At 50.5% G+C, this 26,177-nt stretch overlaps 1 protein-coding gene across 1 annotated transcript; it reads right to left on the bottom strand.

The window, feature by feature from the left end:
- Positions 1–1,470: 1,470 nt before the first annotated feature.
- On the bottom strand, positions 1,471–19,097 carry Pla2g4c (phospholipase A2 group IVC). Its single transcript, XM_042700218.1, has 16 exons — positions 19,081–19,097; positions 18,207–18,321; positions 17,897–18,033; positions 14,715–14,904; positions 13,119–13,239; positions 12,084–12,224; positions 11,693–11,746; positions 10,455–10,502; positions 9,839–9,988; positions 9,322–9,453; positions 8,642–8,724; positions 6,432–6,545; positions 4,764–4,931; positions 4,117–4,283; positions 3,367–3,522; positions 1,471–1,570 (listed from the first exon to the last, which is right to left on the bottom strand). The coding sequence occupies exons 1-16, from the start codon at positions 19,095–19,097 to the stop codon at positions 1,549–1,551; spliced, it is 1,815 nt and encodes a 604-aa protein (XP_042556152.1). The 3' UTR covers positions 1,471–1,548.
- Positions 19,098–26,177: the final 7,080 nt, after the last annotated feature.

Genomic DNA, 26,177 nt, shown 5'->3' with positions numbered 1-26,177 from the left:
TCCTCCTTCCCGCTGGCCTCTGCTGGTCTGGCTGTGTGGGTCCCTGTGTGACAGAGCTGTGACAGCTGGGTGAGAAATCTCAGGGCGGGATCAGAGCCCTGGCCTCCCCATCTGGCTAGAAGGAGGATGGGGGCGGGGGAGCCAGTGTGAGGCTAGGAGATTCTTTTATCCCCAGGATGGAATTGGGGAGCTTGTACAGAAATGATAGGGATTAGAGCGAGGGTGAGGGCACATCCCCATTCACCCCACCTCCCTGAAGCAGCCATGTTCCACTCAGCCTAGACTTTGGGCCACAAAAGATGGACAGGATCAGACCTCTGGCCTCAAAGAACCATGACTCAGCCAAGTGGTGTGAGTGTGCTTCCCTTCACTGCCCAGCCCTTCCCTTCTGCTTTGTGTGTGTGTGTGTGGGGGGGATGTCCCCATCCTGGGGCTTGAACTCAGGGCCTGGGCGTTGTCCCTGAGCTTTTATACTCAAGGCTGGTGCTCTACCACTTGAGCCACAGCTCCACTTCTGACTTTTTGGTGGTCCATTGAGATCAGAGTCTCATGGACTTCCTGCCTGGCTGGATCCTCAGATCTCAGTTTCCTGAGTAGCTGGGATTATAGGCGTGAACTACTGGTACCCAGCTTCTCTTCTGGTCTTCCTGGATAATTTAGAGGGAAGAGCAACGTGGCAGAGGAGGATAGGGGGTGAAGCACAGAAGTGTGAGGAGGGTGTCCATGCTGGGGGTGTGTGTGGGGGGGAGTAGAGGGAGTAATCTGACATGGGAGGAACCATATTCCCACTCAGGGTGACAACCCTGAGGATGCTGTGCTCTGGACATGGTTTCAGTGTTGAGGACCACGTTGGGAACTCGGTCCTCAGCGATGTGGAGCTCAATGGGAGATCAACAGGGGTGCTGCCCCCTGGAGGTGGTAAATACACTTCCATGGGGACACCCCTGCTTAGTTTTTGGGGAAGTCACACTGTCAAGGGCCCCACGCTGGATGGGGCCTCGGTGGGAGCCGTGGGTCACCGGTCAGGTGGTGAAACAGGAAGCAGAGCCTAGGGCAGGCTCAGGCTTGTGGCCCTGGTTCTGTGCAACTCTGACTCCACCCCTTCATTACCCAACTGCTGGGGAGTGGTGGGAGGAGGTGCTTGGCCTAGCACATGGCCTGGGTGCTGGGGCCGGTCCACCATGAAGCTAGCAGCAAGTCCCGCAGGTGGGGAATCCAAGGGGGCAAAAATCCGTGAGAACCCAAAAGGAATTAACGGGGTAAGGGGGAGGGGGCAAAAAACACCACGACGCCAAAGGAAAGATGATTATGAACTAGCTTTAATTAGCTTTTCACCAAGCTTGTCACAGCATCCTGAAAGCAGAGGTGGGGCTGCGCGAGAGAAGCAAGGGGTGTTGGATTTAGGAGGGGGAGGGGCTTGGGAGGGGAGAGGGTTCTGGGTTTGGGGTGGGGGGGAGCTGGGTTGGGGGGGGTTGGGTTTGGGAGGGGGATGGGGGTCTGAATCAGAGCTCCTGGGCCCAGACGTTCTTGGAGCACTGCTGAGAGGGGTTAGGATGATTTAGAGCAGGATCTGGGGAGGAAGAGAGGGAGAAAAAGGACTTGGACATTTTTCTTTTTGGCACAGAACCAAGTCGATCAAACATGCCAGGCGAATGCTTACACTAATTCACACACACACACACACACACACACACACACACACAGAGGTCTATTTGTATTGTGTGTGTATTGGGAGAATCTGTGGGGTGGGAAGTCCTGCTCTATGCTGATGTCACTACCGTGCATGCCAGGCCGCTGGGGGGCCGGATGTCAAAGGGCAGCTTGGGAGGAGGGGCTTCTGGGAAGGAGATAGAGAAGAGAAAGGCAGCAAGAGACACGTGGGGAGAGACGAGTCCCCCGGAGCCGAGCAGTACCTTACTCTCCTCAACCCAGAGGAGAGCCTGGGCCAGCCTGAACCGATACCTAGGCCGGCCAAGAGGCCTAAGGAGATCCAGGCTGGCCTGAGGGCAGATCCTGGCTGGAAGAAAGGCCTGAGGAGACCCAGGCCAGTGGAGAGGCCTGGGGAAGCCTGGGACAGCCTGAGGGGAGACCTGGACCTGAAGAGGTCTAGGGAAGCCCGGGCTGGCCTGAGAGGAGACCCGGACCCATGGAGAGGCCTGGGCCTGCCTGCGAGGCCCAAGGACACTCTTTCTGGCAGAGAGGCCTGGGACCTAGGCTGGCCTGAGGACAGACCCAGGCTGGAAGAGAAGCCCAGGGAAGCCAGGGCCAGCCTGAGAAAAGACCTGGGCCAGAAGAGAGGTGGAAAGGCCTGTGAAGAGCCAGGAGGCCTGCAGAGTTGGAGAATCAGAGGCCTATGGGAAAGAGTCAAAAGGAAAAAATAAACTTGCCCCCTTGGAGGTTGCAGCTACTCCTAGTTCTGAGGTAACTCAAGACAGGGTTGCAGATGAACTAATAAAATTCCCTTGTCGGGGCTGGGAAGTTGGTTCAGTGGTAGAGTGCTCGCCTTGCATGCTTAAGGCCCGGGGTTCGATTCCTCAGCACCACATAGGCAAAAAAAAAAAAAAGCTGTGGCTCAAGTGGTAGAGCGCTAGCCTTGAGCTGAAGAGCTGAGGGACAGCGCCCAGGCCCAGAGTTCAGGCCCCACAACCGGACCCAAAAAAAATTTAAAAAATAAAATAAAATAAAAATAAAATTCCCTTGTCACCTTTAGCTGTACCTCCATGGGTTTTCTCACTCACGGGTTATTACAGTGTGTGTGTGCATGCTGGTACTGGGGCTTGAACTGAAGGCAGTGAACTCAGCCCAACTCAAAGGGCCAAGTTCCTATGTGAAAACCACAACTACAGTGAATGGGCTCAGTGAGTGGAGTGCAAGGCTCTGAGTTCAAGTCCCATTACTGTGGAGAAATAAGAAGCCGCCCACGTGGAGGTGTGTCTCAAGTGGTAGAGCACCTGCCTTGAGGGGAAAAAAAAACCAAAAACACAAAGCCGAGTAAGAGTAGAAGGCCCTGAGTTCAAACCCCAAGCCCCAGTACTGGCACAAAATAGCAAGCAAAGCCTAGTGCTAGTGGCTCATACCTGTCATTTTAGCTACTCAAGAAGCTGAGATCTGAGGATCGTGATTCAAAGCCAGACCAGCAAGGAAAGTCCTTGAAACCCTTATCTCCAATGAACCAGCAAAAAGCCAGAAGTAGGGCTGTGGCTCATAGAGTGCTAGACTTGAGTTAAAAAAAAAAAGTTCAGGGACAGCACTCAGGCTTTGAGTTCAAGCTCCAAGACGAGCACAAAACAAAACCAACCAAGTTCTCCTCTGACAGATGACTTCTTGTAAGCACAGGGGGAGGAGCCATTCTGGACTCATACCTACTCCATCATCTCTTTGATCGTGTCAAGGATTTTCTGCTTGCTGTTCCGCACATTTTCTTTGGCCTTGTCCAGAAGATCCTGCACCAGCTCCAGCGTGTAGGTGTCAGAGATTTTGAACGTGCCGTATTTATTTCTCCAAGCCTCAATATCATCTACATTAAAGTGGGAGGGACAATGTCTCCTCAGTAGGGTGGACAACAAGGCCTTCCGATGGTGTCCATTTAAACGGGAGACTGGTATATAGTTCTGAGGACCAAACTGAGCTGGCCCCTACTTCACAAATCAAACTTCCATTATGACTAGCTCTATATTCATAACCCAAAGTGCCTGCCTCCACCTGAGGGGTGAGCCCATTTTCTATGTTGGTCTGTTGAGACTCAATTATTAACCATGGTGGGCAGACACAGAGCAGGTGGCCCAGAAAGATGCATGACATAAAAGGCAACCACAGACATGCTCATCTCCTACTGGGGGGTCTCTCAGGAGTCTGGAGGAGAGGAGGCCATGGGGTGGGGGAGGGCAGGTAGAAGAAGAACTTGCCTCTATCACCTGTTCACCTGGAACCTCATGTTGAAGGTGGAAGGGGGGGCCAATCACAGGCAGAAGAAACACATAAGATGGGGGAACCAGATGTGGATGAGGTGGAGGAGGAAGGCATTCTGCTCTCTGACCTTTACATGTTGAAGGTCGACCAGATGTCCCCAAGGCATAGCACAACCCTAGAAGCCAAGCAAAGGTCTTCTCACCTTTGCAGTTGCATTGGTTAAAGAGGGGGAAATGCATCACAGTGGGTCCAGTGTCCCCCTTGAAGATGTAGCAGCTATCAGGGGTCTCAGCACACTGCTTCAGCTTGGCCTTGTCCACAGGGGGAAAGGGGATCCCATGCTGCTTGCAATAGTCAGCTGTAGCCAGGACAGTCTGCAAGAGGGGGCCGCATGGACCTGAGTCAGGGGTGGTCCTTCAGTTCCCTGAGGCTTGTGGCCCTCACTGGAGCCTCAGGGAAAGAGTTCAGATCCACAGCAGAGTTGGTGGGCTAGGAAGTGGGGTTCATGTTTCTTGCAACAGATCACATCCCCCAGGTTCTGTGGGACGATGCTGAGTGTCCACAGGCCTGACCCCACGGGACCAAGGGCTGATTATCTCCATGGAGCAGAGACAGACCAAACTACTGTGGGTGTAGAGGTAGGACCCCAACAGTGGCAGAACTCCTGTCTGGAGGAGGGGTCCAGGAAGGCCCTGGATGGCTGGACTTAGGTTTAGGCTGTTGAGGTGGTGATATCAAGATCTCTTCAGACCTGATGATGAGGGGATTTACTTTCTGGGTCCTCAGCTAGCACCTCTCCACCAGCCTTCTGCCTCTACCCAGGCCCAGATCCTTCTCAGACTGTTCCCTGTTACCTCGAAAGGGTCCCCAGCGCTGAAGTCGAAGGAGAGGATGAGCTGGACATCCCGTGCTGGGGGTAGGACGAGGGGATAGGCACTGTTGATGGCCAAGCCAGCATCCACCAGGTGAAGGAGCTTCCGGTTACACATCTCCTGGGCTATCTTGTCATCAGTGGAGACTAGGAGGAAGCATCTTGGTGATTCTGTACCCCCAAGATCTATGCTAAGACCAGAGCCTGGATATACACGAACAGCTTTGTGCATAAACAGAGCCAGACAACCTCCTGCCCAGCCAGAAATGCCACAAGACAAGCAGGGGCGGGGGAGGAAAGGAAGGGGAGGGTTGAGATCCAGCCAGCGTGCAACTCTGCTGTGGTTTGGGTGTATCATGACTATGACCCCCCCCCAAAAAAAAAAAGAAATAAGTCTCATGTCCTGGAAGCTTGATCCCCAGGGAAGGGGAGAGGGGGTGGAAGCACCCAAAGAGCCTGCATTGGAAGGGACTTGAGCTGGTTGGTGGAGTGGATTAGCTCCTGGAAAAGCAAGCTGCTCATGCCACCCACCAAACCCTTTCTGCACATTGCTGTCTCCTTTTCCGCTGCTTTGCTGTTTTATCCAAGGAGACCCTCACCAGAAGCCAAGCGGACAGGGGGCACCCAATCTTAAGACTTTCAGCCTCCACATAGAAATGGAGGAGGGGGGACAAAGAGTGAACAAATGCAACAGTGGAACTCACTAGACACTATGTGGAAAATGAACTGCTATACAACTTGTGGGTGGGGATGGGAGGGAAAAACTGGGAGGGAGCAAGAGAAGGGGTGACTATAACCCCTCTGTACCTCACCTTCATAATAAGAAAAAAAAAGAAGAAGAAGACTTTCAAACCTCTTTTCTTTATAAAGTCTTTTGTTATAGAAACACAGCGCAGACTAATGCAGTTTCTCAAGCCGTGCCCAGCCTTGACCCAGTGGGACAGTTTGGCATTGCACCCTTTGTGGCATAAAAGCAACAAGGCACCAGACCCAAATTGCCCAGGTTCCTCTTATCACAAACCAGGGTGCAGGGGTTGGCAGGGCCTTCAGAAGCATGGTTGTCAGCTGTGAGAACAATGGAGATTGTAAATGGGCCTCAGGACACTCTAGAGACCAGAGTCAATTCTCTCCTGACAAACAGGTCAGCTAATGAAAGAAAAACTACCCCACAAAGACAGATTTGAGGGCTTGCCAACAAGGAATTCAGATTGGGGACAGAGAAAAAACACCCATTCTTCAGGGATTGGGCCTCTCCAATGTCAGGACCACCTGCCCTTCAGGGATTGGTCCTTTCCAATATCAGGAATCACCCACCCTTCAGGGATTGGGCCTTTCCAATGTCAGGAACCACCCACCCTTTAGGGATTTGGCCTTTCCAATGTTAGGAACCACCCACTCTTCAGGGATTGGGTCTTTCAGATATAGGAACCACCCATCCTTCAGAGATTGGGCCTTTCTTAATGGTATCAATCAATGCCAATGAAGCCTCAGGTCTCTATTAAGCAACCCCCCCTCAACCTCTCTACCTCCCCCCCCTCCCTGCACCCCCCCAGGGAAGCCACTCCATTCAAACCCATCCAGGAAGTCCTGCTACCTGGATCCCTTAAACTCTCAACCCAACAAGAGACAGGGAGAAGGCTTCCTCACCACATTCATGGAGGAAGTTGTAAACTGTCCCCCATTCCCAATTCCAAAAGCATGCTATGGTTTTGTTCAGAAAAGATAGAGTGTTCATCCATGATCCTAGAGAGAGAAATGGATAGGGCTAAGGTAAGTGTCATGGATTAAATATCTCCCCAACCCCCACTCCAACCCCAAGGCCCTCAGGGGAAGCTCTGAAATACTGATGGGGGGCGGGGAGGGGAACTGGATGTGGACACAACACCTTTAGGTAGAAGAATGTAGGCTGATCCTAACTTAGAATGTGGTCCTAGCCGGTGCTGGTGGCTCATGCCTGTAATCCCAGCTACTCAGGAGACTGAGATCTGAGTGTCATGGTTCAAAGCCAGCCCAGGCAGGAAAGTTTGTGAGGCTCTGATCTCCAATAAACCACTCAGAAAACCAGAAGTGGTGCTGTGGCTCAAGTGGTAGAGTGCTAGCCTTGAGCTGAAGAGCTGAGGGACAGCGCCTAGGCGCAGAGTTCAAGCCCCATGACTGACAAAAAAAAAAAAAAAATGTGGTCCTGAGCTGGGCTCTGAGTGGCTCACGCCAATAATCCCAGCTACTCAGGAGGCTGAGATCTGAGAATTGTGGTTTGAAGCCAGCCTGGTTAGGAAAACCTGTGAGAGTCTTATCTTCAATAAACTACTCAGAAAAAGCTGGAAGTGGCGCTGTGGCTCAAGTGGTAGAGTGCTAGCCTTGAGCAAAAGGAGCTTAGGGACAGTGTTCAGGCCCTGAGTTCAAGCCCCAGGACCAGAAAAAAAAAGTATGTGGTCCTAACTCAGGACTTAGGAGCAAGATTCAGGAGTTGGGTGGGACAGGGGGAGAGGGGAGAAAGGCACAGGGATGGGTGGCCACCTATCTGCAGGCCAAGGACAGAGGCCCTGAGAGAAGCCAGCCTTGACCTAAGACTACAGCCGTGGGACCCTAGCCGTGGGGCGGGGTGGGGGGGGGGACGGACGGGAGGAATGGGGTAGGTCATATTCAGTTAAGTTAGGTTCAGGAGAGATAGAGAACTTACTGACTCTAAACTCTTCCTAAGTTCAAACCCCAGAACCACCAAAAAAAAAAAACAACAACAACAAACATTGGACTCATTCCTGAAATTGGATAACAGACAAACCAATAGATTGGTTTTACCCAAGTAAATGTGCATTTCTGCAGAGAGTTGTGCATTTGCTGGCAGGAAGGCCTTTGTGTGTGTGTCTGATCAAACATGGGGCCTTGGGTTTTGTTGTTGTTTTTGTTGTTTTGTCAGTCATGAGGCTTGAACTGTGGGCCTGGGCACTGTCCCTCAGCTTTTCAGCTCAAGGCGAGTGCTCTACCACTTGAGCCACAGCGCCACTTCTGGTTTTCTGAGTGGTTTATTGGAGATAAGAGTCTCACAGACTTTCCTGCCCAGGCTGGCTTTGAACCAGGATCATCAGATCCCAGGATCATCAGATCTCAGCCTCTTGAGTAGTTAGTATTACAGGCAGTAGTTAGTATTACAGGCGTGAGCCACTGGTGCCCTGCTTCCTTGGGTTAGTTTTTAAGGGAGGCTCAGAGGTTGGCAGGAGTGGAGGCAGGGTGACAGGCAGTGGCCATAGAAAGCAGTTGTCTGTGCTGTCCCTCATCTGTACCAGCCACTATCCAAACTTCTCTCCCCTCTGTCTATCTGTTTGGCCTAAGTGGGACTGGCCTCTCATGCGTCTGCCTCAATGGATCTACTATGTATTGTTTCCACGGGGATGTGGACATCTGTTCCCCTCTGTGTCCCCCAGCCTTGTTGCCATGTTAGCAACTCAGGATATCCCAGATGTGAAGAGGGGACACACAGCCGGACGGGAGCCTGGTGGCTCACGCCTTTAATCCCAGCTACTCAGGAGGCTGTGATCTGAGGATTGAGGTTTAAAGCCAGCCCAGGCAGGAAAAAAATCCACCAGAGACTCTTATCTCCAATGACCCACCAGAAATCCAGAAGTGGAGATGTGGCTTAAAGTTGCAGAGTGCTAGCCTTGAGCAAAATAGCTCAGGGGCAGCGCCCAAGCTCTGACTTCAAGCCCCAATATGGCCACACATACAAACAGGGACAGTTGGTTGCCCCCCAGTAGGCTCCCCTCCCCTGTGGGGATGAGAGAGGGGAAGAAAGAGGATGGGGGGACACTTACCCAGTCTAATGTACTGGGAAGGCTGACTTCTTAGCTGTGTCAAAGAATGTACCACTAACTGCAGGAACTGGCCTTGCTCCTCCTCAGACATGGTCTCCCACTTCAGCATCTTCTCCGCATACTCAGGCCCATCCTCTGTCCCCAAGAAACAGAGATGATTGGGGACAGACTAGGGTCCAGGTCACCAGCTCCAACCCTCGCCCAAGCCTGCTCTACTTCATCTCCCATGATGCCCCAGCTCTTCCTCCTGCCATGGGGGCCTTCTCAGGCTCCCTTCCCCTTTTCCCCAGCACAGAAGTCTTGACTTTCCTCTCTCCTCTGCCTGCTCCTGGGCCTCGAGACCCCACTCACTTCTCAGTGCTTAGCACCAAGGCCACATTTCTAGAAGGGTCTAAGGATTCTTTATCATCATATGGATGGAGAACTATGGGGGGGCACAGAAAAATCACATGCCTCCGTTAGATAACCTACAGCAACAAGCAGCAACCCACAGACCACCTCCCATCCCCTGTTGGGCACACAAGCCCATCTTATGCACAGATCTACTGCATGTGGCTTTGACTACAGATGTTGGACAAATTTGGGCTAGCCACGCTTCCTCCCTAGCCCTCCAGTCCTCCTATCTTTTATTTAAGCTTTCCCTTTGGGTCACCCTCAGACCATGCCTTCCTGCCTCCGCCATCTCCGTCTCTGCCCCCATGGGCCTCCGAAGTCTCAAGCCAGTGCACAAACCTGGGATGGCATTCAGGGCCTGACTCAGAGCCTGGATCATCTCCGGAAGGCCCGGCGCCTTTGGGTCTGTTTTGTAAGTCACCACGAAGTCCAGGAGCAAACCTTCTACGTCTGACGTTTCTCTAGCCATCTCTGTTCAGACGGAAGAGGTTCTCCCAGTGAGGACACCCAGAGGCCATGGCCAGCTCGCCCCGGCCCCCTCCTTGGAAGGTGGCTGAGGGACACCCCCTCCCTGCCCAGCTTGCTCAGGATTGTCTTGACTGAGACCTGAAGCCCAGCAACCTCCCTCAGGTAGGTCAGAGCTCTCGGGACCAGGCTGGGAACTCACCCCTACCCAGGGTTCCCCCTCTTCCCCTTACCTCTACCTAGCTTCCCCCTCCTCCCCTCACCTCTGCCCAATTCCCCCCTCTTCCCCTCACCCCTGCCCAATTTCTCCCTCTTCCCCTCACCCCTGCCCAATTTCCCCTTCTTCCCCTCACCCCTGCCCAATTTCTCCCTCTTCTCCTCACCCCTGCGCCAACCCCTCCCTTCCCCTTCACTCTCTTCCCGTTTCCTTCTAGGGACCCAGACACCAGGGAGAGCGAGTGCCACACTGCCCGGGCCCCTTCCCAACCTGGGACACTGAGCGTATATTGACTGATCTCTTCTTCATCATTCCTTTCCAGACCTGTCCAAAACAAACCAAACTGATAAACAAACACTTTTCAGTCCATCAACATCACAAAGACCCAAACTCACAAAGAGGCTGAGGGTGGGAGCGCCCATCCCTGCATGAGACCCCAGAGGCGGTGCAGCCGCCCTGCCGTGCTGCCTGGCCTTTTCCTTTCTTTCTTTTTTGGGCTCTAGTTATCTTGCAGATAGGCTATTTTGTTGTTTGGCCAAGCTGCCCCTGGGATCATTAACGTAGTCCTGTGATGAGAGCACAGGGCCATCCATGAAGGCAGAGCCCCGCCTCCCCCATGCCTAGCCTCTGTCAAAGACGGCCTGTGTGCAGCGCATGCGTGCTGAGGTGCACATGCACAGTGGTTCTGAATGCAGTGTGAGAAGCAGCCCGCACTGGCAGGGCAGCAGGCAGCACCGAATGAGTGGCCACCCGTGACACTGGACTCCATTTCCCTGAGCAGGATGCTTACCTCTCTTGGATGAGTGCCAGAATTTATCTTTCAGGCTCAAAATCATATCTGCAAGACAGCAGAGGCGGGAGAGTGTGGATGCGCACAGTACAGCCCCCAAGTCACCCGGCCCAGTATTTCTATAGCAACCACAAACATCTCTGGTCATACTGACTAAACAGATGTCAGGATGGGCTGGAGATGGCCCCATTTCAGCTCTAAGATCTGAACTTGTACTTTTCTTCCAACCCTGCCTTGAGGGAACTACCATTTTGAACTCAAAATGGTCAGTGGCGGGCGCATTTATGCCACGAGAATCAGCCATCACTGCCAAGCAAGAGCGCAAAGCATACCCACAAGGGAAAGAGAGGGCCAGGCTGGAATGAGACAGATTCTCCTTTTAGAATTGGTTTTTTAGCCAACAGCTGGCAAATATGGTCACCAAAGAACACTGTTAAGCCAAGGGTGATAGTGCATGCCTTTAATTCCAGCACTCAGGAGGCAGAGGCAGGAGGATGGTGAATTTGAGGCCAGCCTGGTCTATAAGAGTGAGATTTGGTCTCAACAGATGAGGGGAGGCGAGAGGAGAAGGAAGGGGAAAAGGGGAAGAGGGAAGAGAGAAGGGGAAAAGAAAGGAAAATGGCTGGGCACCCGTGGTGCACGCCTGCCATCCTAGCTACTCAGGAGGCTGAGATCTGAGGATCAAGGTTCAAAGCCGGCCTGGGCAGGAAAGTCTGTGAGACTCTTATCTCTAATGAACCACCAGAAAACCGGAAGTGGTGCTGTGGCTCAAGTGGTAGAGCACTCGCCTTGAGCTGAAGAGCTGAGGGACAGCGCCCAGGCCCAGAGCTGAAGCCCCACAACCGACAAAAAAAAAGAAAAAAAAAAAAAAAAGGAAAATGAAGGGAAGGAAAGGAAAGAGAAAGGAAGGTTAGGGTCACATGAGAGTACACAATGAAGAACAGCACTGAACCAATGAAGAGCTTGGTGTGTCAGCTATTCAGTGATGATCATTACTAGGCTAGCATTTAATGGAATATTACTTGTGCCAGGCTGTAGTCTAAGCACCTAGAACCTATCAGTCATTTAGTATTCTTATCTCCTGGGCTCTGTCCTATGCAAGCCATGAAGGAACTAAGTCACCAAATTCTCAGAATCACTTCTCGTTATCTCTGTCTGCAGAGACAGAGAGGTTAAAGATGGTGACTTTTCTGGCACCAGATGTTTCTAAGTACTCTCTCTGGTCTCCCAAGACTCACCCCATATAAATTTCTTATTTTCTTCTGCATTAGCCACAGCGCTTCCCCATAAACCTGCAGAGAAAATAGAAATAAAACCGAAGCTCTATTGGCTAGGTGCCAATGGCTCATGCCTATAAATCCCAGCTACTTGGGAGGCTGTGATCTGAGGATCATGGTCGTCAGTTCAAAGCCAGTCCAGGTAGGAAAAGTCTGTGAAACTCTTATCTCCAGTTAATCACCAAAAACCCGGGAAGTGGGCCTGTAGCTCAAGTGGTAGACTGTAACGCAGGACCTGTGTAAAGCTGGACCTTTGACGGGGGCGGGGGGGGGGGGGAGTAGAGGCTAGGGGAAGGGTGTGGACACCTCTATTTCCCACCCCCACTGGACCCGATCTGACCTCAGTACTGACCTCTCAGGAAAGAAAGGTCTCGTTCAGACTGAGGCCTACTCAGGTTTCCATTCTTGAACTGGCTTCCGAACTGGGCGATGGGGATGTAGGCCTTGAGAGCCGGGTAGCCGGCGTGGTGAGGAGTGAACTCAAACCAGGAATCTGTGAGGAGGCAACTCAAGGGTAAGCGCAAGCATGGAGCCTAGCACAGAGTCTAGAATCACAACAGGTGCTCAGGAAGGGACGCGTGAAGATGAGGGCATAGCAGAGACAGCCTGTGCGGTCTCAAAAATAATCTTGGGGTCTCCTCTCCGGGCTTCTGAGACCCTTTGATCAGCTGGATAAAGTTCACCCATTTTCCAGCAGGTTCCCCAGCTATTTGGTGGTTAATGGAGCTATCGAGGAAGATGGCTATAAAAAATAAAAATTAAAAAAGAGCAGAGTACCCAGGTGCATACCTGTCATCCTAGTTACTCAGAAGCTAGGATCTAAGGATTGTGGTTCAAGGCCAGTCCAGGCAGGAAAGTCTATGAGACTTTTATGTCAATGAACCAGCAAAAAGTAAGCCAGGCACCGGTGGCTCACGCCTGTCATCTTAACTACTCCAGAGGCTGAGATCTAAGGATCACAGTGCAAAGCCAGCGCAGGCAGGAAAGTCTATGAGACTCTTATCTCCAATAAACCACCAGAAAACTGTAAGTGGCACTGTGATTCATGTGGTAGAGCACTAACTTTGAGCATAAAAGCTCAGGGACGATGCCCAGGCTCTGAGTTCAAGCCCTGGGACTGGCACATGTGTGCGCACGTGCAAACACACACACACACACATACACACACATGCATGTACCACGCACACACCTGTCCCTGCCTCCACTTTGCCTGTCCCACAAACATACTGTCTTGTAATTCTCTTGATGCACACACCATCAGCCTGTACCCCTGGGTGATTTCTGGGACTCATCTTCTCCTCACCTTCCTGACAGGAAGGTCAGCACACACTCTTTCTTGCCTTCTCCCTCCCTCCTTTCCTCCCCAGACCTCCAAATTTTCACTTACTCTTGTTTTTTTTGTTTACCCATTCAGGATAAAGGTCATTGTCGATGGCCGCAAATACGGGGTAGGGCAGGGCCCCGGCCTCCACATCCTTCTTCAGGCTGGACAGACAGGAGTCCTGGAACTGTGGCAGGAGATGAGGAGTGGAGGGCTGACCCCACCCTATTATCCCAGGTGCACAGGGACTGATGTCAGGCAAAACCCTGGGTATGCATGGTGAGACATGCTTGATGTAGGCAGGAAAATCTGACCTGAGTCTGGCTATACACATTTCAGTGTGGTACGGGATGCTGGTGGCTCACACCTGTCATCCTAGCTACTCAAGAGGCTGAGATCTGAGGATTAAGGTTCAAAGCCAGCCTGGGCAGGAAAGTCGGTGAGACTCTTATCTCCAATAAACCATTAGAAAACCAGAAGTGGAGTTGTGGCTCAAGCGGTAGAGCACTTGCCTTGAGCTGAGGGACAGCGCCCAAGCCCAGAGTTCAAGCCCCACGACCATCAACAACAACAAAACTTTTTCAGTGTGGGCCTAACCTATAGGGAACTCTGAAGCCCAGGAATGGGTTAAGAGGTTAGAATGGCAGAAGGCTGAGAATTAGATCCTGAGAAAGTAAAACCATCAAGGCAAGGCAGATGTGGAGCTGTTTGAACAGTAAAAAAGCTTGAGAAGCCAGGTGCCAGCGGCTCACACCTGCCCTCCTAGCTACTCAGGAGGCTGATATCTGAAGATCATGGTTCAAAGCCAGCCCAGGCAGGAAAGTTCATGAGACTCTCATCTTCAATGAACCATCAGAAAACCAGAAGTGGTGCTGTGGCTCAAGTGGTAGAGCACTCACTTTGAGCTGAAGAGCTCAGGGACAGTGCTCAGGCCCAGAGTTCAAGCCCCATGACCACCACCACCACCAAAAGCCTGAGATGTTGGAAGTAGGATGGCTCCCCTCTGCTCCCTAACCATAAGGGAATGAATTACTCCTCTGTACTGAACTCAAGTAACCTCTGTCTCCTTGCTCAGACCCCATAAAAGCCTAACTCCAACCCCACCTCCTTGCACAACCTCTGATCCCTAGAGAAGGTTGTTGCCCCTTGCTGTTCCTCAATAAACAGTCCTAGCCTGTTGAGACTGAGTCCGGCCTTTTCCTTTTTCCAAGGAGAATGAGCTCTAGGGGGCACAAAGATGTCATCAGGTCCCCTCCCTACAGGGGGTGCCCTGTCTAGAACTGGGGTCTGTCTTCTTAAGCAGTCTCAAAGAACTGAGAAGTTGCCAGGTGCCAGTGGCCGTAATCCTGGCTAGTCAGAAGGCTGAGATCTGAGGGTCACAGTTTGAAGCCAACCCTGGGCAGGAAAGCCCTGTGAGACTCTTTATCTCCAGTCAACCACCAGAAAACCAGAAGAGGAACTGTGGCTCAAAGTGGTAGAGCACTAGCCTTGAGCTAAAAAGCCCAGGATAGTGCCCAGGCCCAGAGTTCAAGTCCCACAACTGACAGGAACTGAGAGATTGGAGAAAGAGAGAAACAGGGGAGGGAGGGGTAGAGTTGTTAGACAAGATGCCTAGGGGGACATCTATAAGGGCAATGTGGTGAAGACCTCAGCCAGACTTACCTCTCTGCTCTGTCTAGAGACAATTAAGTAGGCCCAAAAGTCAGTGAGAGAGTAATTTTTGAAGCTGGATGATTCGATGGCTTTCTGCATGCTGACTGACATGGCCCACTCAGGCTGTTCAAATCGCTGTTTCAGATCCGACTCAACATGGGCTATGTCCCCATGGTTGCTGTAGAAGGAAGACATGGCCCTGTGGGGAGAGAAAGTGTGGGGAGAAAGATGTGATTTCTGCACGGAAAATGTGCCCAGATCCAATAGGAATGTCTTCCCTGGGCTAAGAAGTAGACTTATAGGTGTGGGTGCTTTGGGTCTTCTTTTTCTATCAGGCTGAGATCAGAAGTGTGGAAAGCCAGGGAAGGTGAGCAACATGAGGACATTAATTAACTCAGGGAAAGTGCTTAACTAATTTATGCTAAAACTTGGGAAAGGATTTAAGCACCTGCTGGAATGATTCTTCCATTTTATAAGCAGGAGGATATAAAAAAGAGAGCAAATGCCAGGTGCTGGTGGCTCACGCCCGAAATCCTAACTACTCAGGAGGCTGAGATCTGAGGATCTTGGTTCAAAGCCAGACTGGGCAGGAAAGTCTGAACCAAACTTATCTCCAATAAACCATCAAAAAACCGGAAGTGGTGCTGTGGCTCAATTGGTAGAGTGCTAGCCTTGAGCTGAAGAGCTAAGGGATAGCCCCCACCACTACCAAAAAAAAAAAAAAAAAGAGCAAAGCTAGAACGAATGACTCCTGAGAGCCAAGCTTTGTTGCTATTTTTCTAGACAAGAGATGTGGCCATCACCTTGTCTTCACAGTCAACCAAGAAAAAGAAGAGGAAGCTCGTCTTGCATTGTACAGAGGAAGATACCGAGGCCCAGAGTGGTTGAGCAACTTCCCCAACCTCAAGGACAAAAGCTGCACTGGGTTTGTTTCCAGATGATCCACCATCTTCACATCTAGTTCTCTATGCTGTGCTGGGGCAGAAGGGACGGAGAACAAGCCCGGGCGTTTTTTTTTTTTTTTTTAGAGGAATAGCTTGCTGCTTCCTATGTAAGAACTCAGAAGGGATTTTTGACGTTCCTGTTCCTGGGTATGAAGTGCTAACTGTTTACATTTGTGCTGGCCAGTAAAATCACCTCTGGAAAGCCAGGTGTCAGTGGCTCTCAGCTCACACCTGTAATCCCAGCCACTCAGGAGGCTGAGATGGAAGGATCATGGTTCAAAGCCAGCTCATGCAGGAAAGTTCCTGAGACTCTTGTCTGTAATTAAGCAGCAAAAATCCAGAAATGAGAATTTGAGGTTCGGAGTTGAAGTCTCAGTCTAGAAGCAGAAGCAGCAGCAGCAGAAGAAATAGTTTTGGGCTTCTAACAGCACACAGAGGGTCAGAGGACAGCTCTAGGAACTGAACAAAGCTACTGGGTGAAAGGTCTGTCGTGTGTGTGTGTGTGTGTGTGTGTGTGTGTGTGTGTGTGTGTGTGTGTGTGTGTGTGTGCCAGTCCTGGGGCCTGGGCACCGTCCCTGAATTTCAAGAATGGTGCTTTACCCACTTTAGACACAGCTCCACTTCTGGCTTTTTTTTTGTATGTGGTAATTTAGTGGAGATAAAGAGTCTCAAAGGCTTTTCTGCCCTGTTGGCTTCCAACCACAATCCTCAGATCTCAACCTGCTGAGCAGCTGGGATTACAGGCATAAGCTACTGCATCCAATTTGAGTGGTTTTATGACCTAGACATGGTTGCTTCAATCATTGGCCACTGGCAACTCCAGCACCAGCTCCTCCTGCCATCTTGTCTGGCCATGATTTCAACTGAGTGACCAGCTCTCCCCTCCTGAAGCATGTAGCGCCTCCCCAGCCAAGAATATCACCCTAGTGTAGAACCAAGTATGTTCCTGCCACCATCATCACTATCAGAGGGCACCAACAAGCTCTTCCAGGAACTGGGAACTTCTCCATACCCTCTGTTTCTTGGGTCACAACAAATCTGCTACAAAACACAAGAGCCCTGACTGACCACTTGGAGCCTTGGCCTCCCCCATGTTATGTTCACAGTGCAGGTGATTGGAACCCAGGCCTTGTGATTTCCTGGTTTGGGGACAGTGTGTTGTACTCAGCCTACTAAAGACATTCTCATTCCAAAGTCCATAGGTGGCAGGGCCAAGGCACCCATGCCTATGAACCCACCTCCATACCCAGGGCAGACATTGCTAATCAATCTTGGCATGATTTTTTTTCCTGGGCAGAGATGGAAAATGAGATTAATGGCTAACAGAGTTAATGGCACAAAGAGCAGAAACTCAGACCTTAGGAGTGAAGTGGCTCTTGAACAGTCACTCGTGCAGTTCCTGAGGTATGTGGGTTGGCAGGGCTGCTCAGTTTCCAATATTAGGGAAGGATATTGAATCTTTCCCTTCTGTTGCTCCTGCTGCTGCACTGTAGTTAAGAAAGAAGGCCCTGGGCTGGGAGGGTGGCTCAGTGGTAGAGCTCTTGCCTTGCATGCATGAGGCCCTGGGTTTGATTCCTCAGCACCACATAAGCAAAAAGAAAAAAAGCCAGAAGTGGTTCTCTGGTTCATAGTGGTAGAGCACTAGCCTTGAGCTGAAGAGCTTGAGGGACAGCGCCCAGGCCCAGAGTTCAGGCCCCACGACCGGACCCAAAAAAAAAAAAAAAAAAGAAAGAAAGAAAGAAAAAAGGACTTGCTGGGAACTGGCAGCTCATGCCTGTAATCCCAGCAACTCAGAAGGCCAAGATCTGAAGACTGAGGTTCAAGACCAGCCTGGGCAGGAAAAGCCTGTGAGACTCCTATCTCAAAATGCGTGTGTGCGTGCACGTGCACACACACACACACACACACACACTGAAGAAAGAAAAAGGATATCAGTATTTGATATCCTTTCTTTTCTTTTTTTTTTTTTTTTTTGCCAGTCCTGGGCTTGAACTCAGAGCCTGGGTATTGTCTCTGAGGTTTTGCTCAAAGCTGGCCCTCTACCTCTTGAACCACAGCTTCACTTCTGGTGTTTTGGTTGTTCATTGGAGTCTCCTACTTACCTGCCCTGGGGCTGGCTTTGAACCATGATCCTCAGATCCCAGCCTCCTGAGTAGCTGGGATTACAGGTGTGAGCCATCAATGCCCAGCTCATTGTCATTTTGGTGTTGGAAAATACTCTTTCAGATCCAGAAACTCAGTACTTACCAGGTGGAGCCTGAGACCCCGGCCAGGTACATGATGGCGTCCAATAGGCCGAGTTCTTTCAACTCACTCAGAACCCCGAGAAAGCCGATGTGTGCACGCATTCCGCCGCCTGAACCCAACACGGCGATAAGCGGAGCCTGGGCATTGGGGCAGAAGGTGGTGAGAGGTTAAGGACTCAGGTGGGAGTCTAAGCCCTCCCCTTCAGTGCTTGGGCTCCTGGTGCCCCCTGCCCTCACCCTGGCTCAGCTGAGGCTTCAGATCCTGGGGTACAATGGAGGAACCCCCAAGGTTATCTTCTGCCATCCCTCACCTGAGTGGCCTTGATGCCCTGGGCTGCCAGAGCTTTTAACACCCAGGGGTTGCGTTTCTCCACACACGCCTTCTCTTGTTTCGCGCCCTCCTGAGTGAGGCCATCTTTAGGACTTCTCAAAGCAGAACATAAAACAAAAGCCAGACAATGCGCGGTTAGTGAGAGGAAGAATAAAAATACAGCATGTGTCCAGTGGCACCTGCCATTCAGGGGTTGCTAGTGGCCATTTGGGAGGCTGAGCTGGGAAGGATCCCATTTGGAGGCCAGCCCAGGCAAACTTATGAGACCCCCCAGCCCTTCTCCATCATGGGAAACTCTGGTGCCAGGCCAACCCAAGCAGAAAAGTCCATTAGACTCTGTCTCAATGGAGAAGCTGGGCATGGTATATGCCTGTCATCCTGGCTACGATAGGGAGCTTCAAATAGGTGGGTTGCAGTCCAAGACAAAAACTAAGACTGTATCTCAAAAAAATGGCAGGAATTTGGCTCCGCAGAAGAGCACCTGCCTAATAAGCATGAGGCTCTGCGTTCAAACCCCACTACCTCCTGTAAAAAATTGGGCAAGCCGGAAGTCAGTGGCTCCCGCCTATAATCCCAGCTACTCAGCTAGTCAGGAGTTTGAGATCTGAGAAGAGGGGCTCCAGGTCAGCCCAGGCAGGAAAATCCATGAGACTCTTATCTCCAATTAACCAGCAAAAAGCCAGAAGTAGAGGTGTGGCTCAAGTAGTAGAGCACTAGACTTGAATGAAAAAGCTAAGGGATAGCATCCAGGCCCTGAGTTCAAGACTCAGGCCCCATGCGCACACGCACACGCACACACACACACACACACACACACACACACACACACACACACCATCATACATTTAGCTTACTTTGTGTTTTCGGCCATCAGTGATTTGGAGGATGGCTTGTGGCTCATCTTCCAAATCTCCTCCACTTATTCTACTTCAAATGTTGCCCTTCCTGGCTGCAATCAAGCAGATAATTATTTAGGTCAGCTCAGGCCTGAGCTGGGCCTGCTTGAAGGCCTTGGGCTTGTTTTCTGGAAACCCATTGGTAGAACTGGCTGTTTGGTTTCTTGGAATTGGATCAACTGTGTTCTTTCTCATTCTTTTCACCTGACCTCTCCCCCTCCCATCCAGAGGCCATGGCTCCCCTCAAATTTAGCTCTGGTTTCATAGCCACCTCAGGGATTGAGGCCAAACCAGGGGACAATGGCCAATGCTGAAAATATCATCCAGCCCTGATGTGTGCCCTTTCCCTCCTCCCCATGAGGCCTGATTCCTGGGTGGGCACTGGGTGCAGGGAGGTTGTCTCTCTGTGACCAGATGCCAAGCAATGGAGAATGGTGACTTCTTCTAGGGTTGGCTGTGATCCCCCAGATTAATCTTTTCTCTGCTCTAATAGTAAAGTTCTTCATCCGTGCCAGAGCTTGGGACGTCCCAATGTCCTAGGGCCATTGCTAGGAGACTGGCTGAAGGAGAGACTCCCCCTGACAATGGGACATCCCCAGACTTCCCAGGTGTTCAGTCCACTATCTGCTCTTCCTCCCCTCTCTGCAAGGATTTGGGATAAAAGAGCTGAAATTCTGCAAGGCAGAATTAACTCTGGAGAAGTTACAATTGTTGGTAAGCAGCAGGGGAGAAAGCGATTCACACTCCCTACACACATCTTGTAGAGTACTGGCATTCATGCTTGGGCCAGCCACCCAGGAGGCTGAGATCTGAGGATCACAGTTCAAAGCCAACTCAGACAGGAAAGTCCATGAGACTCTTATCTCCAATATGCCACCTAAATACCAGAAGTGGAGCTGTGGCTCACGTGGAGCTCCAGGCTTTGGGGTGGGGGGGAAGCTTAATGAGGAAACCGTGAGGCTCTGAGTTCAAGTTCCATTACTGGCACAAGCAAAAGAAGAAGAAAAAAAGCCATATTCTAAGATTGCTTTTATTCTATTTATCCACCTATCCATTCCTCCAGCAGTACCTGTTTAGAATGGCACCCCCCAATATCTTCTTGATCCCACCCCCTTCCCCGGACTCCTGCCTTGTCCCCCAACAGGGGACAAGTCTGAAGTTGGAAGGAGACTGTCTGAAGCTTGTGCCTGCATCAGAGCTCCAAGAACAGGACCAGGCAGGAGGGAATTGGTTGAGAAGATCTGGCTACTTACGATGCTGGGGGTCTCCTGCAGTCCTGAATGGGTCAGAAGGCAGAGACAGGAAGGAGCAGCTACGAGCACTGTCTCGAGGAACGCTAAGGTGTGGGTCCCTTCAGGTGTGTGGGCCTGTCAAGTGCCCTTTATATAGGGCGTTTAAAGGAAGTGGCTGGGAACCCAGCCCATGGGGAGGGGGAGAGGTTGGTGTAAGATTAGTTTATTTTTTAATTATTTTATCACCTCTGGCACAAGCTGGGCCTTTGGGTGTGGCTTGTGGGAAGTGTCTACCTTACGTCCTTTACATGGACGTAAACACATGCGTGTTTAGCAGGCACAGCCTTGGGTTTAATTCTGAGCCCCAACCACAACATCATGCAATGAATGGTGCATCAAAACGATCTTGCTTGTGTGTGTGTGTGTGTGTGTGGTGCTGGTCCTGGGGCTTGAACTCAGGGCACTGTCCCTAAGGGTTCTTTTGTTTTTATGGGAGAGGGAGGGGGTCCGTCAGTAGTGGGGTTTAAACTCAGGGCCTGGGCACTGTCCTTGAGCTTTTTGCTCAAGGCTAGCACTATACTACTTGAGCCAAAGCTCTACTTCTGGCTTTTTTCCCCCTTTTTTGTCGGTCATAGGGTTTGAACTCTGGGCCTGGGCAGTGTCCCTCAGCTCTTCAGCTCAAGGCAAGCACTCTACCACTTGAGCCACAGCGCCACTTCCAGTTTTCTAATGGCTTTTTGGAGATAAGAGTCTCATGGAGTTTCCTGCCTGGGCTGGCTTTGAACCACGTTCCTCAGATCTCAGTTTCCAGAGTAGCTAGGATGACAGGCATGAGCCATGGGCACCAGGCAGGTTTTTAAAAAATATATATGTTTTTATTGTAAAGATACTGTACAGAGGGTTACAGTTACATGAGCAAGGTAATGAGTCCATTTCCTATCAAGCATTGTTACCCCCCTCCTTTGTTTTTCCCCTACCATCCCTTTCTTCCTCCCTCCCCCCTCCACCACCACCCCCCCCCCCCCCCCCCCCCCGCCAGTAGTTTTTTTTTTTTGAGTCCTGAACTCTGGGCCTGGGCGGTCTCCCTCAGCTCTTCAGCTGTAGACTAGTGCTCTACCACTTGAGCCTCAGCCCCACTTACAGCTTTTTCTGCTTATGTGGTGCTGAGGAATTGAACCCAGGGCCTCAGGCAGGCAAGGTAAGCGCTGTACCACTGAACCACCTTCCCAGCCCTTTTTTTTTTTTTTAATTGGAGATAAGTGTCTGATGGACTTTCCTGCCCCAGCTGGCTTCAAACCATGATCCTCAGATCTCAGCCTCCTGAGTAGCTGATTATGGGCATGAACTACTGGAACCTGGCTCATCATGTTTTCTATTTCTGTTCCCAGTCTCTCCATGTCACATCTTTTCACCCCTTCCCTTCAAGTTTCTTTCCTGATACAGGAAGCCTGCCAGACTTCAGGAATTTATTACATATAGTTTTGACCAAGGTGGTTTAAAAATAAATAAAATTTCAAAACCACACCTTGTGGATTTTCATAGGTGCACTGTCAGTTCTGAGTTACTAGAAATTGGTTTACATCATGTGAGCTGATATGCATTTTCCTGCCTTAAAATCTGCCTACTCTGGAGAAAACTGTGTCCAAACAGGAAGATAAAAAGCTAGAATACAGAAGGCTCAGATCTGAAGATTGCAGTTCAAAGCCAGCCCGGGCAGGAAAGGCCATGGGCCTCTCCAATTAACCATCAAAAGTCCAGAGCTGTGGCTCAAGTGGAAGAGCACTGGCTGGGTGGCATTCTGGGAACTGTCCCATCAAGTGTCTGCATTACTGCACGGAAAACATCTGCATCCTGAGCAGGCGCAGTTGGTCTTCAATGGCTGTCTCTTTGGAAGTGTAAACAGATGGATTGCCAGGGTCTGTGGCATACTTTTATGGTTTTGGAAACATCCAGTATCTGCTCAGTTCCTCTGTCCTCTTCCCTCTCTTCCCTCTCCCCATCCTTTCAATGTCTCCGTTTTGTTTTCCTGTCTTCAATGGAACCCTGAGAATAGGTGGACAACCACCGCCAACCCTCTGAATTTCAGTTCAACTCCTTCATTGGGAAAACAGGATCAAAATGACTAGGATGTCCAAACAGAACAACGTGGAATCCAGCCAGGAGCCGCCAGTACCGGGTAAAGAAACATCAATACCACATGTGCTCTTCCCCTTCACCAAAGGGCTCTCTTCTTTTTTGGAGGGAGGTGGGGAGGGAGGGAGAGGGAAGACTGCCCTGGAACTCAAGATCCTCTTGCTTCCACCTCCTGGGTGCTGGGATTAATGAAGTGCATCACCACACCTGGCCTTTCTTCTCAAGACTTTCATTCTGCTCCCTTTCCTTTTCTTCACCACACCTGGCCTTTCTTCTTAAGACTTTCATTCTGCTCCCTTTCCTTTTCTCTCTCCTCTCTCTTCCTCCCTCCTCCTTATTCTGGCCCAAATGCAGCTTGGAAATGTTTGTCACAGGAGAAAGAGCTGGCCTCAAGATGGGACATCTATACAATGGAATATCATACAGCCATAAAGAAGATGTTACATCATTGACAGGAAGATGGATACAGTGGAAGATCATCATCATGAGATAAAGCCAAATACTGCATAGATTCACTCATTTGTGAAATCTAGACCTAAAAGACATATACAGGTATACTAATATCTATCTATCTATCTATCTATCTATCTATCTATCTATCTATCTATCTATCTATCTATCTATCTATCCATCCATCCAGATCTACAGACCTGTAGATCTAACTGTGGCCTATTTGGGGGAGATGGAGGGGAAGGGAGAGGACCAAAGGAGAGGATAAGTGAAGTTCATATTTACATAGGGGCACATTAATTTATATTCATGTATGGAAATAGGACAATGAAACCTGTGGATTGTTTGTCATGGGGATTTTTTTCTCTATTACTTTTTAGCGCTCTACCACTTGAGCCACAGCTCCACAGTTCATTGGAGATGAGAGTCTCGTGGACGTTCCTTCCTGGGCTGGAATTGAATGATGATTCTCAGATCTCAGTCCCCTGAGTAGCTGGGATGACAGGTGTGAGTCACCAGGGTCCAGCTGGGATTATTTTAAGGAAGGGGAAGGGAATGGGGAAGCCTGATGATGGGATAACGGATGCATGTATAGAAATATCACCATGACCCGTGGGCCTCCCGCCATGCCTAATAAATGATTTTTCTTTTTCCTATTTCTGTCACGAGAGAAGTCTGTGGCCCAACTCCATTTTCTACACCCTCCTTTCCCACACTCCCCCCCCCCCCCCCATAGTCAAGATCACCTAAAAGATTACCCCAAACCAACGACTTCTGAAGAGTTCCTAGCAAAACTAGAACTAAGAAGAACAATACCCAACCGTCAAAGGACTTCTCTAGAAATCCTTGCAAAATTCTAACAGGGTAATTTAAACAAAGGCTCAACTGTAGAGTTTCTCAGCAACTCATTGCAAAACCAGCATTAAGATAAGAAAAGGTCAGATGCTGGCCCTGAACACAGGCACATTGGCTAAGCACCAGAAATAACGTCTTCTGCAGAAAATGGGGCCCAAGTAACACATGCCTCTGCTCCCCTTCCTATAAAACCTCCAAGAGGGGCCTGGGGTAAGGGTGGAGTGACCAGACCTTCCTGTCTGCCCTTTGTCACCTCTGGTGCCTCCTTTTGGGTGTTCAGAGACAGCGACTGTGTCTATGTGTGCCTAATCTACCGCATGCTTTTGCCATAAACTGTCTGGTTGTCAACTTTGTGCCACCAGATACCACTAAGTGGGGGGCTGGGGAGAGCTGGGGAATTGGGGGTTGAGAGCTGTTAATAGTAAGGCCGTAGTACAGTGCTGACATCTGTCTGCCCCTCTTCTCTCTGTACACAACTCCTCAGCACACAGCTCCTCTTGTCTCTAGCAAGGGAGCCCCGGGGGGATGACTGTGGATACAAACTGGAATGATCTGCCAGCTGTCAGACCACTACTGAAGGCTCAGGTCACAATGCCCCTGTATTTAAAAACATCCTTGGTGTCAGATGCCAGGCTCACGTCTGTAATCCCAGCTACTCAGGGGGCTGAGATCTGAGGATTATAGTTTGAAGCCAGCCCTAGCAGGAAAGTCTGTGAGATTCTTATCTCCAGTGAACCAGCAAAAGATGCTGTAAGTAGAGGTGGGACTCAAGTGGCAGAGTGTCTGCCAGCCTGGAGCAAAAAAAAAAAAAAAAACTCAAGCATAGTGCCCAGGCCCTGAGTTCAAGCCCCATGACTGGCACATGCACACACGCACACACACACACACACACACACACACACAGTTGGTCTTGAAGGGTAAGGAGAAAAGTTAGAGGAGTCTGCTTACTTAGAACACATGATGATTAATGCAAGTGGCACCATTTTCCAGGAAAGGATTGCAGAAAAATTGATGGGAACATTCTTAAGGTGTTATTCAAGTATAAAACCGGCTTGTTTTTCCATTCTAGGACTCTTGAACTCAAGGCCTCTTAGTCATGCTCAAAAGCAAACTACCTCAGCTACACCCCCAATCCTGTTTTAGTTTATTTTTCAGATAAGTTTTTTTTTCCCCCCAGGGCTGGCATTAGACTGCAATGCCCCTATCTCCACCCTCCACATCGCTGGCACGCATCCCCATGCCCACCCAGGAAACTAGTGATTCTTACAGGCCACTACAGGCAAAAGTGAAGTTGGAGGTTTTTGTGCTTATTCCCTAGACTCTGATCTTCCATGAACTACCCAAACAAAGCCAAAAGTGGAGCTGGGGCACAAATGGTAGAGTGCCAGCCTTGAGTGGAAAAAAGTACAGGGTCAGTGCCTAGGCTTTAGTACAAGCCCCAGGACCAGCACACACACACACACACACACACACATACACACTGTCTCGAGTGAATTAAACCTTTCTCCTTTGGCCTTATTCTGCCTGCTAGTGTATTACTTCACACCTTGGTACCAACTAGTCCAAGCCCTGATGGCCACCCAAATGGTGAGCCCGTCAAACCCACCCGTGCTTCTAAACTCCCACAACACCATGTCACACCTTTGGCCACGCACCTGGAAGCCAGCCATGTTCCAGGGATTTCACCCACCAAGCTCAGACACCCCTACGTGCCACCCCCTACCATCCCTGACTTTTGCTTCCTCCCAAACCCACAGGAGTTGTTCAGCTTCTTATGTCAGATACTGATGTTGCTGCTTCCTTCCTCACAAGGCCCTGGCCTTGGGTGGCAGCAAACCGCAGGCAAGGACATCTGCCTGGCAAGGAGTGATATCTTGTCAACTGGCCAGAAGGCTGAGATCTAAGGATTGGGGTTGAAGCCAGCCTGGGCAGGCAAGTCCATGAGACTCTGATCTCCAATGAACCACCAGAAAACTGGAAGTGGCGCTGTGGCTCAAAGCAGTAGAGCATTCACCTTGATGGAGAAAGCTCAGGGATAGTGCCCAGGCTCCTAGTTCAAGCCCCACAACAAAGAAAGGAAGAAAGGAAGAAAGAAAGAAAGAGAGGGCTGGGAAGGTGGCTCAGTGGTAGAGCGCTTGCCTTGCATGCCTGAGGCCCTGGGTTCGATTCCTCAGCACCACATAAGCAAAAAGAAAAAAGCCGGAAGTGGCGCTGTGGCTCAAGTGGTAGAGTGCTAGCCTTGAGCTGAAGAGCTGAGGGACAGCGCCCAGGCCCAGAGTTCAGGCCCCACAACCGGACCAATAAAAAAAAAAAAAGAGAGAGAGGAAGGAAGGAAGGAAGAGGAAGAAGGAGGAAGAAGGAAGGAGGAAGGTAGGAAGAGGAGGA

This window comes from Dipodomys spectabilis, unplaced genomic scaffold (assembly GCF_019054845.1).
Source record: "Dipodomys spectabilis isolate Male_0828 unplaced genomic scaffold, ASM1905484v1 ptg000266l, whole genome shotgun sequence".
Lineage (NCBI taxonomy): Eukaryota > Metazoa > Chordata > Mammalia > Rodentia > Heteromyidae > Dipodomys > Dipodomys spectabilis.
This window is presented reverse-complemented; position numbering and strand designations above follow the sequence as displayed.